At 39.7% G+C, this 14,136-nt stretch overlaps 1 protein-coding gene across 4 annotated transcripts in view; it reads right to left on the reverse strand.

Annotated features, from left to right (window-relative positions):
• LOC136422591 (glycerophosphodiester phosphodiesterase domain-containing protein 5-like) overlaps positions 1 to 14,136 on the reverse strand; it is a 96,198-nt gene that overhangs the window by 12,183 nt on the left and 69,879 nt on the right. For 3 of the 4 annotated variants that reach the window (XM_066410392.1, XM_066410393.1, XM_066410395.1), the window contains exons 2-8: positions 3,365 to 3,439; positions 2,805 to 2,952; positions 1,996 to 2,099; positions 1,605 to 1,698; positions 1,005 to 1,064; positions 708 to 806; positions 378 to 471 (exon numbers count right to left, since the gene is read on the reverse strand). In XM_066410392.1, coding sequence (XP_066266489.1) covers positions 378 to 471; positions 708 to 806; positions 1,005 to 1,064; positions 1,605 to 1,698; positions 1,996 to 2,099; positions 2,805 to 2,952; positions 3,365 to 3,402 — 637 coding nt within the window. In that variant the 5' untranslated portion in view covers positions 3,403 to 3,439. Of the gene's footprint in view, positions 1 to 377; positions 472 to 707; positions 807 to 1,004; positions 1,065 to 1,604; positions 1,699 to 1,995; positions 2,100 to 2,651; positions 2,676 to 2,804; positions 2,953 to 3,364; positions 3,440 to 14,136 lie in introns of all 4 variants that reach the window. The other variant, XM_066410394.1, reaches the window with a different exon arrangement.

The raw sequence follows: 14,136 nt of genomic DNA on the forward strand, positions 1-14,136 counted from the left end.
CATAATTGAAGAAATTAAATTGTTTTCTCAACAATTGCAGCTACGTGCCAAATAGCACAGGTTTGTTTTAACTTTTACTCCAACACATGTTAGACATTAAAATTGGCTTTTTGGCCAATTTTCTAGCCTTCCTCAAGATGCATGACCCACTACACTTCAGACATGTGACCTAATAGACATGAGACTACAGAAGTGGGTCGCAGGTGCCTAGGGGTCTGTCTCACTTTGTTCAAATGTAAAAACAAGACTTAGTGATATTCAATGTATTTCAGAAGTGGGATCATGATAGATGCTAAGAATTGGTGGACATACATATTTTCTTCCACATCTGATTACAACAAACGTTTGGTAGGTAAGTGTACTTTGCTCACACTTACCTAGAGTCCTAACTTGTGCCCACTGCCCTGCTATGACCCAGGAGCACACTGTCATCAGGCCTACCACACCCAGGTGCAGCCACGGGCCTGTCATCTGGAAAATACAACATTTTATAGTACATTGACTTTCAAGCATTGTTTATTTTAAATATGTCTGTGTGTGTGTGTCCACTCTGTTTTGTGGCAAGCATGGCACCACATAACAGGGACATTGTCATTCTAAACTACAAATGTATGATGTCAAAATTGTCCAAATTTGCTCCCCAAACTTAACTTGGTGGTTCGAATAAGAGGGAAAAGTTGTCAGCGAATGAAAGGGTAGGTACCAACCTGTAGGGATAGCCACGCCAGCTTGAAGCCATCCAGCCATAGCTGCTGCATCAGCACAACAGATGCAGTACAGCCGCACAGGAGTAACACCACCAGGATCTGGAGGAAAGAAATAAGAGTAAAGATGGATTTTGAAATTTTGCTTTGCATTCAATTTTAGTGAGTAAGTGGATGTTATCATGAGTTTATGACTATTTCCTGGTTACAAATTTAATACATTACTTTTATCTATGCCCTATCTAATCATTAGTCTATTGTATCATGATGGTACTAGGATGAATTTAAGAAGTAGCTTACCTTGTGGAGCCAGTGGAGATACACTGGAATTTCAAAACAGACATGGATGGCAGCTAATAACTGTAATGGGCAAGAAAGGAAGCAGCAAGGTTAGACCTATTTTTTGTGGAAAATCTAAAATACAATACAATAAACATTTTCGTAAGAGACTAGCACAATGACCTGAATGACAGTCTAACATGAAACATAATTTCTCAGAATGTTTATTGTATTGTCACAGCGCAATTCAGCTGAGCATATCTTGTTGGCTGCAATACTGCAATGTTTGAAAGTTTGAATGAAACAATCATCATCATCATTATACACCTCCAACAAATGTCTCGATATACACATCTTATGGATACATATATGTTTTCATGTAACATATGTTTTTGGTTAATATGACAGCATACTTCCAATTACTTGTTTTACTTATGTCTCAACAATCCTCTGTTAGTTATGGTACAATTTTGTCATCAGTTTATTTTCTTTGAAATACTTAATATAATTTTACTGTTTTGTAGTCTCGGACCCATTGAAAATCAATTTGCAAAAATTGAATGGGCTACCCAGCTGTCTGAAAATTCGATAAATAAATAAAAAAATTCATGAAATACTCACAAGTAGGAAGACAGCATATCCAAAGGCAGTAGAAGTGGCTGCCAGGATGACCCAGTACCAGTTCACCCACTTCCCGGTCTGCTGGTAGATCCACCTGGAAATATTGGCAGCCAAATGTATCATAAGGACTCCATTCTGTTTTGGAACAGTACACTGGACATATTCATACTTTTGGGGGATGTGTCGTGAGTTCTTTGCGTTACGTGTACTCCTTAAACATGGGATAAGATAGCTTATTCTCTGACAGAGTGCAAACAATACTAGTAGCATACAAATTGGGTTTAAGAACATTTATGGCTTAAGCTGGGATTTTAACTCCCAACCTCATGGTCTGGTTGTAGGATTATAAACAACAAGACTTTGGAAATCTCTTGAAGGAGACAGAACTGACCAGTTGAAGTCGTCTGCGTCGTTCCAGACCACCAGCCAGAAGTACATCCAGAAGGAGGCGAACCCCACGGCCAGTAGCATCACCACAAACCAGATACGCTCCACCTGGGGGGGGGGGGGGGCAGTAAAACAAGTAAACAAACAGCAATACTAAACTAACACCACCACCAGCAGCATCACCACAAACCAGATACGCTCCACCTGGGGGTTGATTGATTATACATGCACATTACTTGTAAACTTAATTTTACCTTAAAGGAAGGAATGGTTTTCAATCTGATATCAGAACAGGCTATCTCCCACAAACAGTCTTGTCATTAAAAGAAAAAAGAACAAATATGCAGTACAGGTTTGTATAATTATACAATATGCAGTTACTGTACAGGTTTGTATAATTATAGTCAAATGTGTCTCTTGGTAACACTTAAGGAAGATGGTCATAGTAGACAGGTAGCCACTATTCTTAATAGACAGGATCCAATTCTAAATGGCAATGGGTCAATGGTAAAAAAAATAATCCAAGGGACCACCAAAAAGTAGCTATAATCACCTGGTATAGACATCAGAAATACCTAAACAGCTCAGCACAGGTCCTCATGCGGTATTTTGAGCCCTGCAGTTAGTTCAATATCAAAGACAACCAGATCTGACACTCACCCATCTCTTCTCGTTGGGGTCGACCTGTTGCCTCCATCGGCAGCCGTACAGCCCCAGCAAGATCATTTAGTACACTAACTTTATACAGGGGGACCTCTACGGCACACTCGTCAGCATCAGCTTCTACATATGATACATGAATCTGACACTCACCCATCTCTTTTCGTTGGGGTCGACCTGTTGCCTCCATCGGCAGCCGTACAGCCCCAGCACGCAGGTAAAGCAGAACGTCTGGTGCCGCAGGGGGCCACCCGATACCATGGTGGTATCCTCTCCCTCCCCCTGCCCACCCCCTCGAGACCTAAAAAAAGACAATAAAATATATCTTCATACAGTAATCTACTTTTCCCATAGTCGTGATGCCTTGATACACTATTCACAGGCTCAACATACCAGGGAATTACCCTGCTCTTTACAAAATCATGCAAGTGTTAAGCAGCAACAACGTGCACTATCAAATGTCAATGATAAAGTGAAATTGTCAAATTTGAAGGTTTGCACAATATGGCAGACTGTTCGTTTGCAATCCCTGTGCCAAACACTTTAACTGACAGAGTTTTCAATTGGTGTTTGATAATGGTATGGTTTGGGGATACAGATTCATTGTTTATCAAAATATATGTTATATACCATCATGAACGCTCATAAAAGCATGTGTATATCTTAGCTCTAATCTACAATGTACATGTGTACATGGCACGTTTGTCTCGTACCTTGAGGCAGAAATGGTCACCTGCAGTCGATGGTACATAGAGAGAAAATGGTGGCGGACTCAGCACAGGTCCTCACTGTAACAAACAGAAACGGATCATTAGCATAATCTCCATGAGACAATGACACGAAACAAAGACAATTCCCACTTCAAAAATGATTGTACTAACAACACATTATCATCATGGTTGCAACGTGCCAGTATCTACAAGTATTGACTGAGGCAAACAGTCATAACAACAAATGCAAGCTGATACATGTAGCTATAGAATACTGAAAATGCATTTAAGTTTGTGTGGTTTGATTTCGCGCTAGGGGGAAAATGGAGTGTTCGCGGTGGTTTTAAGTTTGCGGCAGCGCTAAAGTCACATACTGCTACAGTATTGGATAAAAATGTACGCGATGGTTTTAAGTTCTTTGTGAAACGGTCGCCCCGAAAACCACTGCGAACATAAAACCACCAGTCCTCAAACATTTTTGCATTTACAGTAACTCATACAAAGTCAGCGCTTTCCATGACTATAAGCAGTGTAATGAATAAAACTACACTAATCTAAATGATTGGCATATTTGCATTTAGCAATGATAGCATAGCACACAAGTTCTGTTCGACATGTTTGCATGACAAGAAGAGATTACCCTAACCAGTCGACCTATATATGATTGTACACTGTAACTTCATCTAAACTTGTAGAGGGCTAATTTCATGGTGCAAGGGGAAAGGAGCTATTTGCTGTGTTTCAAGATTGCAGTAGAAACAACCATAGTAATGCAATACACGACAAAAGTAACATATGGTTGCAGTATTATGAGTTTGTGGTGAGCGGTCACTGCAAAAAATGAACCATCGCAAGTATTTCACAATTTGCAGTATGTGTCTGGGGCCAGAGTCCAGCAGGGTAAATTCAGGAGATATATTTCTATCAATTCTTGGTATAAATCTAGGAGATATATTTCTATCAATTCTTGGTTGCAGTGGAAAAATATAATTCAGCCAAGTGAGATGTTTCATACTATTACTCAAAGTTCCTCCTTGTCTACAACTTAAGCACAAGTCCCCTGGGTAGCTCAAAACCAGTAGCAGTATAGATAGCATCTCATCTGTACAGTGAAAAGAATTCTGTAAGTTCAGCAAATCCCGACCGTGGCAATGGATTATTACCGCATGTGTTATGACTCTGCCAGAGATCCGCACACCCTGCCAAGAGCTAAGCAGCGCAAACTCTCCAAGATAAGATCTCCTCTGCTACGGGAGGCTTTAATCACATCCCAGCTCTCCATGAATCTCTTCCTATAGGCGTTCACTATTCTCCAAAGGCTGCTTATCGGTATGCACGTTAAGTGCAAGGCCTTGGCATTGTAAACTATCCTCAACGATGACAGATAAGGTCCTCCCAACCCCCTGCTTGGGCAAGGTCTGATTACCGTTTGGGGGACATTATGGTAAGAAGACTCGGGGGCATCTGAGGTAACACCAAACCTACATAGAATTTTCTCTTTTCACATAAGATAGACCTGAATGACATACACCTAAGAAAATAATAACACAACAAAATCTTACACATGAGGAAACTAATATGTGAAGAAACAAAACACAATCCCATGTACATGTACAAGAAACCACAGACATATTTCGTTGCAGCCTCAACACCAACATAAAGCCAGTACAGAACTTGATAGAGACATATTGTGCCCTCATACATACAAGCCACCAGCTCAAGATTGATATCTACTACACTGTACAGAAGAAAAACATCATTCAATTGTTTCTTTTCCAAGGAACTGCTTTGGTCCAGCCTTACTAGCACCAAACATCCAATTCAAAACTTGATAGAGGCATACAGCAGCCTCTTGTACTGAAATACCACCCCTTGGACTATATCAAATTTAGGTTCCCTCCTCTACAGCAATAAACCAAGGAACTGCTTTGTTCCAGCCTCACCCACACCAAAAAGACAGTAGAGAACTTGATAGAGACATATCGTGCCCTCATACATACAAACATTCAAGCAATGAGCTGCAACCAAATCTTCTTTGCAGTAATGGTTTCCCTCCTTTATAGCCATACACCAAGGAACTGTTTTGGCCCAGCCTTAAAGGCATCTGAAAGCTGGGAGGGATGGTCCTTGATAGAGACATATTGTGCCCTCATACAGACATTCCACCAGCCTTAACATCTCCCACCTGGTGTCGCTAACTCTCGCACAAGATTTATGACTCTATATCTCAGCAGGGCCTGGGTGGAAATGGGAGTAAAATGTGTCTATCTTTGGCTTTAGCTTGCTGAGAAGGTAATATTCCATGTGTCAGGATGAGAAGGACATATGATGTGTTTGGTAACGACAGGTTTTAATGTACAAGAAGTTCCCTGCTCTTTCTGACAAGCTCAGCAAATAGAGAACCACAGGTGGAAATGGGTGTACAGATGTGTCTATATTCAGCTTTCGCTCACGGCAAAGGCAATATTCTACATATCAGGACAAGGCCAGGCACTGTACATGGACAGGTAATATGCATGGACCAGAAAAGTTCCCCCTGCTCTTTTGACAAGTAACGTTAGAGCAAATAGAGGACCACAGAACTGATGGACTTGGGTGTAAAAATGTGTCTATATTCAGCATTTGCTCACGGAGTTCCATCCCCTCTTTTGACAAGCACAGCAAACTGCAGACCACAAATGGATGCCCAGTGCAATAAGGGCCGCAATGCAAGTCAGGTGAGTGACAACAGCTGGGACTAAAAATTCCCAGCTTTTTTGTCCACAAGCTTGGTTGCCACCCACTGGAATACGCACTCTATGCTACATCTTCATATCCATTACATTACTTCAGAATCTCCTTTGAGCAAGGAAATGTTGAGTGCTGGAAGAAATGGGGTCATTGACCTTTCTGTGTTGATGAGAGCTAGTCATACAGCAACAATCAGTCAATATATCCTTATAAAGGGCAGACTATCAGGGGGAAGCACAGTGCAGTTTTACGCACAGTCTTGGATCATGTGCATGTCTTATTTTCAAATTTTGTACATGCAATGCAACACTGTAAGATGGCATGAGGACTAGATGTAACCATCCTGCTGTAATGAAATACAGACATTTAATAAATACTGCTAACTGAGCTGCAAACCATCAGCATCATTCACAAACACACTACATTTTAGTCTGGTAAGACTGTTGAGACTAAAACTATTTTATTCTAACATTGCCACTAAAAGATACCAGTAACACAACTCTACATGTAAGGTGGCCTGAGGACTAGATCTAAACTACCTGCTGTAATAAAGTACAAACATGTAATAAATACAGCTAACAGGCGACATTTTTCACTAACCTACCTCCATCTGACAGGACAATATTGAAAGCTCTTCTCTAATCCGATGTTTAAGCATCATGTTTGCCAGAATCGATACCTGCGGTAAGATCTCTGCCCAGAGGATACTGATATCATCTGTTAGACCAGGAGCTCCAAAGCCGCCGAGAATAAAACCAGCTTAGGTGGGATTCAAGTTCTAGTTTGATGAATGGTGTTCAGCAGGTTTTCGATTACACCGACATGCCCTGCAGACATACTACCGTAACTTGTGGTACTTGTTCATCGCCCATGCACACAATTCAGCTGGGTTCCCGGAAAACACAACAGCTTCTCTGGATTTGGGGAAATAAATGACTTTTGATAAAATGTTAAAAACCTGGTATATTTCTTCTTCCCTCCAAATACATGCAGCAAAAGCAATTTAGCACTTCAGGGACTGTGTATGCATTTAAGTTTCGTAGATTCTAGACCATGTTTATTGTAGAGGTAGACTTTGCAACATGTCTTTGTTTCGAGGCTCTGTAGAACTATAGGGCCCATCAGTTCTAAAACAAAAAGGTCAAGTTTGTTGTGCCATCAAATTCCAACATCATAACTAGAAGATTTGAGATGAAGGATGGTGCAAGACGTGCATGTACAAAACTTGCGAAACTTGGTTTCTAGAAGTTGACTGACAACCTTGAAACTTATAAATGCACACAGTGTCCTTGAGATGCTAAATTGCTTTTGCTACACGCACTTCGAGGGAAGAGGAAAGATACCAGGCTTTTCACCTAACGTCGAAAAGCCATTTGATTTCCGAAATTGCAGGAAGAGGATCATACATCTGGGGACGTGTGGATGACTAGTTGAGACAGTAAGGATAAGGAATTAACACCTTGTAATGTAATAGGTGACTATATTTCTTGCTCATGGTCTTAAATTACATCTTGGAACAGTTGAAAGGAAAGACTGTCCATGTGTCACAGTAGATACTTTAGCACCAAGGACAGCACACCCAAATACACAACTAGAGAGGTGTGAATGACAAGTTAAGGCTATTAAGGATTAGGAATTAACACCTTGTAATGTAATAGGTGACTAGATCTCTTGCTCATCGTCGTTAGGAAGAGTGAATAGAAGATAATTTAGCACCAAGGACAGCACAGAAATTACACAACTCTGGAGGAGTGAAGGACAACTTATGCCAGTATGGATTAGGAATTAACACCTACTAATGTAATAGGTGGCTATATCTCTTGCTCAAGGTCTTAAGTTGCATCTTGGAAGAGTTGAAAGGAAGAGAAGACTGTCTGCGTATCACAGTACATACATTAGCACCAAGACAAGTTGAGACAGTAAGGAGTAGGAATAAACACCTTGTAATGTAACAGGTAACTATATTTCTTGCTCATCGTTTTTAGTGGCATCTTGGAAGAGTTGAAAGGAAGAGAGGACTGACTGTGTATCACAGTAAACAGATCAGCACCAAGGACAGAGCAGATATTTCACGAGCAGAGCAACTGCAAAACTACCAAACAAAGTACAGAAGAGGATAACTTTTCTTTTGACAACAACCTACATATCAAACTAAGCGGAAGATCTCATGTAAACAAGAATAACTTGCTAGAAGCCTATTTTCATGAGTCCTATATATGGCATAATGTCCCGCCCTATGATCTGCCACATCTTTCCCGGAGCAAGCAAATAAGTGGTCAACAACTGTCAGGATTTGAACACTTAACCATCTTGTCCATAGTCACTTAGCTCTGACCAAACATACAGCAGAAACCCTGATGATTTCTATTGTAGCTACATTGTACATGCCTGATAATAACTGAGGTACCATGCTGGTTAAGGGTAAAATGGTGTCTAGCTATTGTTGACACTTGACTTTGCCGCTGACTATTGATAAATACAAACAATTCACCAGCCATTCTGATTGCCCAGAATCCTGCATATGGACATTACGTTCTAGAACAGTGACCTGCACATTTGAAAGATGTGTTACCAAATGTTAAGCGACCAGTCTTCTCTGCTCAATTAGTAAGCTGAAGGTCACTTTCAAGACCAACGACCTGATCTTTCACCTATGATGAGGTTTCCAGGAATTTTTCCAGGAGACAATGACCTTGAAAAACCCTTAGGACCTTCTCCGTACCACTCCAAGATGTGTATAAGTGCAGGCCAAGTTTGAGAGTAATTTATCACCATATAGACAGCCCTACAGACCACTCGTGGCTATGCTATGTCTCCATGGCTAATTAGCATCTGGTCATCCATCATGGGAAAGATAGCCTTCTGGGTGGACATTCTCTTCTATAAGGGGATATAGGACAGGCTTTTAACTAGGATTTATACACAGGGAGTCTAATTTCTTTGTTTTCTCAGTGTAAGGCATTCAGAGGACGCCCTGACACCCTCCTAGCTAGTAGCCTGATACAGGAAGACATCAGGCTGAGGCAGACAATGAAATAGAAAGTCATGCAAAAAGTATCTAACTCATCTGGTTGGTGGAATGTAGAATTAACACTGGAGTTGTTCTTACCTTGTACATGCCAATGTTTTGGTAGTCCTTGTTCTATCTTTTTGCCAAGTTTTATTCTACATGACTGTGCATCTGGCATTCAAACTTGTTGATCAGACTCTTAAAAACTTTTTGACTTCTCAAAGGTACCTAAAGAGCTATTATACTGGTAAAGTGCATATACAACTCAACATGATAAACTGTCTTAATGTGGCCCTTGTAACTAAATCATATCCAACTTGCTAATGGAAACATTGGTTGGAAGGTTGATTTAATATTCTTGTTCAAAAGATGGTATCAAAGATCGTACCTTGGTGTACACTAAAACAACCATAACTGAAGGGTCTGCAAAACACCTGAGACATAAGTGAGAACCTTGGGGCTGTCTTGATCATCATCTTAGATAGAAGGGACCTTTCCTTCATGTCACCTTGGTGACTTCCTTCAGCAATTAAGTCATCTTTTCCTCTCAAGAAGGGCGTTTCGAAAGTTAAGATGTAATTGAGACAATCTTACTGTCCCTTCGAACATCAGAAAGGGAAGGAAACTTTTCTTAATGTCACTTTGGTGAAGACCTCAAGCAATTATACGTTATCTGTACCTTTCAAAGGACTAGAAACGTGTGCAATAAATCAAAAGGATGCTTAAAAACTTACGATGTAATTGAGACCTTGAGAACATCTACTATACTTTCAAACATCTTAAAGGAAAGGAACCTTTTCTTAATTTCACTTTGGGGAATGCCTCAAGCAATTAAGTCATATGCAGCTTTCAAAAGATTAGATGTCAGTGCTACAATACTTAAGACAAAATTAAGACCTTGGGAATATCTTAGTATACCTTTGAACATTTTAAAGGTAAAGGACACTTTCTTAATGTCACTTTGGTGGACACCTTAAGTAATTAAGTCATCTCTTTACGATAAGGCATAATTTTCTCTTCAAATGGCTTAGTCACGACAACCTATTACATCAGCATTACTCTCCAGTCTATTCTAGTCATGTCAGTCTTTGTACAACCTCAGCTTTAATGAAACGACACTTCTTAACTTATTTCCAGCACGATCTTTGACAGTGCCGAAATGAGGAGCGCAGCAATCACAAAGGCACATCTATACAACTCATATAAATGCAAATTGACACATTAGCTGTGGAGACAGTGTGTGGAGCAATCAAGGCCGATCTGTGCTTAACTTGGCAAGAGTTTTGTTTTGAGGCATGCCACACATGTTCCAACAGTCTGCTAGGTAAACTGAATGATCACTACATGAACGTATGTAGAAAAATGTTTGCGGGTGTTTTTTCCAAATATTTTCAGTGGATAATGTTCATAGAAAGAAAACCCTCTTAAATGTAGCTACCATGCAACTACAGTAGTTCTGAAACAGCATACAAGTCTCCTTAAAGTTTACGTTTTCTATACTGTAGCCTTTGCCAGGTTTTGTTTTGAGACATGCCACACATGTTCCAACAGTCTACTAGGGAATCTGAATGACTACTAGATATGCAGAAAACTGTTTTTGGCTTTTTTTTTCCAAATGAATTTAGAGAATAATATTAAAAATATAAAGCAAACAACACTTCTCAATTACCATCTCTCTGTTCTAACACAGAAAACAAGTCTCTTCAAAGAGTCCTTTTATTCAGTAACTTCCCAACCTGATGAAAGTATTCACGGAAGTCTCTTTAAAGTTTCTGCCTTCTGAACAGTAGCCTTTGCAAGGTTCAAATGACAAATTACTTACAACACTTTTACCTTACGGGAGGTTACCGTGTGGGAACAAAATGTAGCTGAATACAGAAAATATTCGCACCAAGCAAGTTTCTTTTTGGTTCCAGTACGATAGATAAAAGTTGATAAAACTCAGAAGATAAACTAGCTATACTACACTTTTTTTTCCAATTATGGAAGGAGAAAGTATGTTAAAGGTAGCTTACACTTTTGAATACAGCATTGTACATAAAAAGACCTTTCACCGACATTCTCCGGAGACAGTTTGTGCCACCAGCGACCCAAAATGAATCACCACAAATGTCGAGGGGCTCGTCTGCTGACAGAAAACGACATCACCTTCCCGACTGTCGGAAGTCTTATACATAATCTTGTTACTTGGAAGACAGAGGTGAAAGGAAGTCACATCTCTGGTGTAATTTGTCATTCCTGGTCTTCTGTAGTATAAAAATAAATAAACACCGGTACCTGCCACACCTCAAAAGAACTAGCAAGCCAAGAAGTTGGTTGACAGGCTGAATAAAAGACTTAGTCCGGAACGGGAACTACGCTGCTCCAGATGTCTTACTGAGGGATGACTGTGGTGTGATAAATGTCAGCTGAGGGATGAATCCACCCTCTACGAATATAGCTATCCAAGAAGTTGCACCAAATATAGTTACTCAAGCAACTCGATTGAATTTTAAAACAGTCAAATGTTTGACTGTTTCAAAATTTTATGCAGTTGCTTGTCGGGGAATGAGTAACTATTTTTTGTGAATCTTATTACCTGGTTGTCTAGTAACCTTCATCAACATATCGAAGGAGTTGTTTGTACCTTCATACATCATATGTAATTGTAACGTTGAAAGCATGTGACTTCCAGTGGACCAGTCCCCTGCTGTAGTGCTTGCAAAACTGTGTGGCCAAAGGGCTACAGAAACGGAGATGGGCACTGTCCTATATACCAAAAGATGTGGGAAGGATTTTAACTTGTGATATTGTGACAATCAGTGTTTTAAACTTCTACTACGCACCCAACACACTTATCGAGAAGAGTAGGGGTGACCCGGTGTGCTTGGCCAAAAAAACGTGAGCCGCAGCACAGCCGCATTGCACTACCACTATAGCTACTTGAAAAAGCATCATGTTTCACCTGAAATGAGGATGTCTTGAAATGAAAAAAAACACACATTATAAGTTAGAAAATGAACATTGCTTGAGATTCCAAAGTCACATTTTGAGACAATCAGTGTAAAAGGCAAAAGTCTCAACCAGATGCAACACCGTAAACTTGGCAGTCGGAAGTTTTCCATATGATCTTGTTACTTCAAGACAAAGGTGGAGATATGTTAAGTCTCAGGGGTAGACAGGTGACACAGGTAACCCCTTATGTAATGTAGAAGCTACCCAAGGGGCTGGCATTGATAATGTTGCAAGTATGCAGCCAGAAGCTTGGTACGGTCTAGTGCTTGGCCAGTCTTCTTCTTGATCAAAGGGTCAGGGGTTCAAGCCCCGGGATAGCCCTTAGTGTTTTGGACCAAGATTTGCACCTTCTTCTAACGTATATTTCAAAATTCAAAGCACATACCAAAATCACATCATATGCAATTCAAGGCAGATCTGATGTCACATTTTGTCTGTCATACCAATGAATCAATCAACCTTATCTTTTTATGAACCCCAATTACTTTTAGGAGTTCTTATCTTGAATATAGTATAATACGTCAGTCTGAATCCCTCCGTCGTAAATGAAATCTACGACAAACGCGACACAGGAAAACCAAATGTCAGATCTGAATGTTTCATGATGATTAAAGATGAACAGTCAAGGTTAAGCAGATATGAACCTCAGAGGATATACAGCTGATATGATGCAATTGGTTTGCATGCATTTGCAGGCAATCATATTAAGCCTTACAGAAGCTGTACATGTACTTCAAGCCACACCAATTGAATTTGTTGTTTCTGGTATCAAAATAAAATTGCTGCACTGAAAAATCAACATGAAAAGAAAGTATGAGGGGAGTGCCTGTACCTTGGTTCACACAGTTTCAAGGACTCATTAATTAGCATTAGATTTAAAATTTTGTATTCACATCTAAGTTTCCTCCCAGCCATAATTTTCATCTTGACCTCTTACTATCTTTTTACATTATCATACTTTGGAATGTGAGAGTATGAAGAAAAAAAGTTGCTGGGACCCCACAGTTAGTGAATTTTAGCAAGAATCTGAATATGTAACCGTTCCACATGTACAAGATCTGCTACAACAAACACAAAGGACATAGTCAGAAAGCTTCTTTTGTGATAGCACTGACACCTACTGTCACAAATCTTCCTTGTTCCCCTCTGAACCCTGATAAGCACCACTTTTATTCTACCAATTACATTTATAACACTCAATAATCTCCCAGTAAACTGGAACCCTTACAGCAATATTGTCCCATCAATCTCTGTGTGACAGCTTTAGTGCATAGCCCTTATGTCACTGCAACAGTAACGTTGTATTGGATTGCATTCTTGGGAATACAAGCAAGGCCATTCGAATTTTATCAGTTGTTCAGTAGATTTTGGGCCACTACTGTAAATGCACTTAAGTTCGGGTGGTTAATATTTCGCGCTAAGGGGAAAATGTAGTGTTTGCGGTTGTTTTAAAGTTCGCGGCAGTGCTATAGTCACATACTGCTACAGTATAGGACAAAATGTTCACGGTGGCTTAAGTTCGCGGTGAAACGGTCGCCGCAAAAACCGTTAGCATAAAACCACCGCAAATATTTCTGCATTTATAGTAATAGAAAAACAAGGTAAATATAGTAGGATCCTGCTCAAAACAATCAACAGTTTACTGACTAGAAAACAAAACCATTAAAACTTTTAGTATCATCATTTAATCTCCTAATAGATTACTTTAATTTGTACATACATGTACAGTTAGAGTATGGATCCTCCTCAAGCCTATAATGGTGATAAAACATACACTGATTGATTTTGTATTTTTCTATATTTTCAACACTTAAAGGTGTGAACATGTTGTAATTCCTTTGTAAGGCTCTCCACCAATAGTAATCATTTTAGCATAGATTCTTGTACATGCACACATACAGAATTTGATAGAGATGTAACATGTGACTGTTATCATACATAATAAAGATCTTCTGACTCGAAATCTTGAAATACAAAATTTGTACATGTCAAAGCTAGAATTACTGTCTGACGTTTTAGAGTCACAGTGAATTTGACAACG

This window comes from Branchiostoma lanceolatum, chromosome 17, assembly GCF_035083965.1.
Source record: "Branchiostoma lanceolatum isolate klBraLanc5 chromosome 17, klBraLanc5.hap2, whole genome shotgun sequence".
NCBI lineage: Eukaryota > Metazoa > Chordata > Leptocardii > Amphioxiformes > Branchiostomatidae > Branchiostoma > Branchiostoma lanceolatum.